The sequence below is a fragment of the Aegilops tauschii genome, chromosome 2, assembly GCF_002575655.3.
Source record: "Aegilops tauschii subsp. strangulata cultivar AL8/78 chromosome 2, Aet v6.0, whole genome shotgun sequence".
Classification (NCBI taxonomy): domain Eukaryota; kingdom Viridiplantae; phylum Streptophyta; class Magnoliopsida; order Poales; family Poaceae; genus Aegilops; species Aegilops tauschii.
The window spans coordinates 116,389,435-116,393,448 of record NC_053036.3 but is presented as its reverse complement, the minus strand read 5'-3'; the positions used below and the strand labels follow the sequence as shown (position 1 = coordinate 116,393,448).

At 48.1% G+C, this 4,014-nt stretch overlaps 1 protein-coding gene across 1 annotated transcript; it reads right to left on the bottom strand.

Annotated features, from left to right (window-relative positions):
* Positions 1-242: 242 nt before the first annotated feature.
* LOC109778007 (putative pentatricopeptide repeat-containing protein At3g23330) lies at positions 243-2,873 on the bottom strand. The gene has a single exon (XM_020336567.4). It carries the CDS (start codon positions 2,621-2,623, stop codon positions 680-682), a length of 1,944 nt encoding a protein of 647 aa, XP_020192156.1. The 5' UTR covers positions 2,624-2,873; the 3' UTR covers positions 243-679.
* Positions 2,874-4,014: the final 1,141 nt, after the last annotated feature.

The following is a 4,014-nucleotide window of genomic DNA, read 5'->3' as shown; positions in this document are numbered from 1 at the left end:
GGAACATAGTTTACCTGCTATTTGGCAAAAAATAGCACTCCAGGAAATGCAAGAATCACATTCTGTAGATCAGAGAAGAAACTGGTTGGCAAATCATCAATTTCTTTTCTCTTTGAGAAGGCGCAAATCATCAATTTCACTAATCTGAGTAACATTTCCTAAAGTATCATCCTTTTCAATGACATATGCCTTGATTAGTAGGTTAAAAGAACATAAAAAGCATAAATCTGACAAAATATCCAACCATGGAAATGTGGCAACACATTTAATCAATTGAATCATATCAGATGATAAAGTAGCAGCTTAACAATATCATCATATCAAATATAGTGAAGTATGTTTTTTTGAAGACTAGTACACCTGAATACGTCAAAATAGATAAGAGATACAGTGATGAACTGCTGATGTTCAGGTGGCTATAGTTTGGCATTTGAATGCTAGAAACTTAGAAAGACTAGTGATGTAGTCTTGCATTACTCTTCAACAGTAAAGACTGGTTCCATATGCAAAGAACAACATGATCCATTTCTAGTGATTACGAGCACACTTTGTTTTACCCCTGACACTTCACAAAAATGTCAGAAATAACCCCATCCTTAAAAAGATATACTCAGTACAGGTGCATTTCCAATAGGAAATCATGTCATGAACATGAAGTTGATCACCAACTGTTGTTCAATCACCAAAAGTCACCGCAAGAACAATTTCCATCCTTAAAATGGTGGAAACGGTTTGCATCACGCATAACAATCTCTCTCTCAGCTATCTTTGAAATAAATTTTGTTACCGTGTGGCAGTCAACACAAATTCGAAGATTTTTCATCACACGAACTGTTGTTCCAGGAGGTGTATTTAAAATACCAAATACCATAGCAAGTTTTTCACTGTGACCACATAACACACCGCTCTTCTGCTCTTCTTCAAGATCCTGGAAAACATCCTCTGTATTGGGAACATAACCTTGACGTGCCATCTGCTCTGAGAAAACATTAAGTGCACCAATAATCCTTTCATACCAAGGATGAGACTTATCATGAGCTACAAAAACATGCCGTTTGTTCTTCAATTCAATCCAACTGCAAGCTGGTTCCTTCTTCATGCCCTTCTTTCTCATAGATAGCCGCAGGTGTGCTGCTTCATTCCATCTCCCGGAACAGGAATACGTATTTGATAAAATTACATGAGATCCCATGCTCCTAGGTTCAAGCTCAAAGATTTTCTTGGCAACTTTTTCAGCTAACACGGTATTTTTGTTGACCTTGCAAGCCCTTAACAACGTGGACCAGACACTTGCGGTTGGTTTTATTTGCATCTTAGAGATGAAATTGTAGGCTTCTTCCAACTCCCCTGCACGGCCAAGAATATCTGCAAGTGCTCCATAATGCTCAAGAGAGGGAACAATGCCGTAATGGTCCGACATTCTGTTGAAATACTTCCGGCCCTCGTCCACCAATCCAGCATGACTGCACGCAGTTAAAACGGCTATAAACGTGATATGATTAGGCTTCACATTTCCCAACTCCATCCTGTCAAACAACAACAGAGCCTCTCTTGCTGGACCATGTAAAGCATGTCCCATGATCATCGCAGTCCAGGATACAGTATCAGGTGACTGCATTCGATCAAAGATGTGACGAGCTATGCTCACGTTTCCACATTTGCAATACATGTCAATCAGGGAGCTAGATATGAACATATTACCGTCAAACCCTCCAAAGATGACGTACGCATGCAGCTGCTTGCCGAGAAGCAGCGAAGCAACATTTCCACAGGCAGGTAAGAGGCTCGAGAAAGTACGAGGCAGAGGTCTAACTCCAGAATGCAGCATCCGGCGAAATATTCGAAGAGCCTCCTCCACAGACCCATTCTGTGCACACCCCGCAAGCATTGAGTTCCACAGGATAGCATCGCGGCACGGGAGACTGTCGAACACCTTGACCAAGTAATCCGTTCGAGTGCAGTTCGCATACATATCGATCAAGCTGCTGCCAACGAACACATCATCAACAAAACCGTTCCTGGTTGCAAAGCCATGGACTTCCATTCCCCTCCTGACGTCGGAGCACTTGGCGAAGATCGGCAGCACACTCGACAAGGTAAACGAGTTTGGCTTGCACCCATCTATCCACATCTCCCTGAGCACTACCAGAGCCTCTTGGTGCCTCCCCTTCTCCGCATACCCGAACACCAGCGTGTTCCAGGACACGGGGTCCTTCTCGGTCATTTCGTCGAACACCTTCCGCATGCTCTCCAACGACTCCCCTGCCGCGTCTTCCGTCCCGGGGGAGCGGCACGGCGCCGCAGGGAGCTTGCAGTAGAGGTTGAGGAGCGCGTTGGCGGTGAAGCGGTCGGCGAAGGCGCCGGAGCGGAGCGCGAGCGCGTGGAGGGACGCGCCGAGGGCGGGGAGGCCGAGGGCGGAGCAGCACTTGAGCGCGGCCGGGAGGGACGCCGGGACGGCGGAGCGGGGCGCGGCGGGGGCGTCGGCGGCGCGCATCCGGAGGAAGAGGGCGATGGCGTGGTGGAAGTCCCCCTGGGTCGCCGCGCCGCGGACCTGGTGCGCCCATGACGGCGGGAAAGGCGCGGTGGCGGCCACCGCCGCCGCCGCCAGGGGCCGCGGCTGCATGCGCAGCCGTGAGAAGGAAAGCGGGGGTAGCGAACGGCTCGGGATGGGTCGGCGAGCGGTGGCGCCCGCGCCCTCGCCCTGGGCCTCGTGTGTAGTGACGGTGTGCTCTGGTTTCAACGGAGCAGACACGGAACGGGTCTCTCCTCCTTCTACGCCGGGAATGCAATGTTGGCTGGGGCGTCCTCGCGACGAGGCCGGTTGCCGGTTCGTCACGCTCGTGATAGAACGGCGGCAGGGTGAAACCACGGCCTGTACGGCGCAATGGATGCACTCCCCGTGTTGGGAGCGTCCATATTACCCCACTCAAAGTTTCAACCCTAAACTCGATGCTGGTCTAAATTGCCCCCTCAAAATTACAAAACCACCCCAAACTAATCTGTGGTTGGATAGTTAGAAGGACAACTCATCATGGTTTAAATCCTGATGCTCACTTTATTTATGGATTTATTTTAAGATTTTCGGCGATGTGCATTCAGGGAGAGGAGACGTTCCCGTCGACTATGAGGCGTCTATGATGGTTTTGTCAATCTCAAGATGATATGCCAGCTCAGTCTCTCAGATGTGCACATAGGGGCAGGGGATGCGCGTATATATGAGTGTCTGCGTATACTTTCTTCAACTCTGATTTCTCCTCAGTGCTGCCAGGTCGGCAAAATTACCATCTCACACATTGACTCAATTGACCAGAGTCAACTGCGTTATCTCTCGCCTGTTACCCCTCCCTTTCTTGTGCCCCTCACTAAGTTTCTTTCTCTTTCCTGGTAGACTTCACCACCCAACATCTTCGCTGCCAACCACCACCGCCACCGCCAGTCGTCACCCCCTCCCCCCTATCTCATCCTTTCTCAAACCACACAGAACCCTATGCACAGATGACCGAGAAAGGAGGGCAGTGGTAGTGGTCACCTCAATGGTAGTCACCCAGTCCACGGCTATCAACAACAATGAGGCAAACTATTGTATGTGGTATAGAGCAATGACACACACAAGAGTATGAGGTGCAAGAGTGGGAGGAAGCTAAGGAGATGCGGAACGGGGGAGGGGGGCAAAGCAAGAGGTTTTATTCATGGAAGGGAAAGAGCGGAAGCACATACCACCCCACTTTACTTATTTTGGGATGGTTCACATTTATATAAGAAATGGCCGATGGTACTAGTAGATTCTTATACCCGAGTTTGAGCAGGAAGCAATGTTGTGTCATTCTAGTCTTTATGAATGACACTCTATTTAAAATGCTCATAAATTCACTCAATCATGTGATGAATGTCAAAGACTAGGCGAGAAATTCCGCTAAATTATTTGTTAGTTATTGAACCATTTATGTAGTATTGGATTTTGATTATGTGATATATTTACCTTCTTCCTATAGAATACTCATATTTTAGCTATTG

What these genes read in the sequence shown, in the direction of transcription:
- LOC109778007 (XM_020336567.4), bottom strand. Translation starts at nt 2,623, where the DNA reads ATGCAGCCGCGGCCCCTGGCGGCGGCGGCGGTGGCCGCCACCGCGCCT.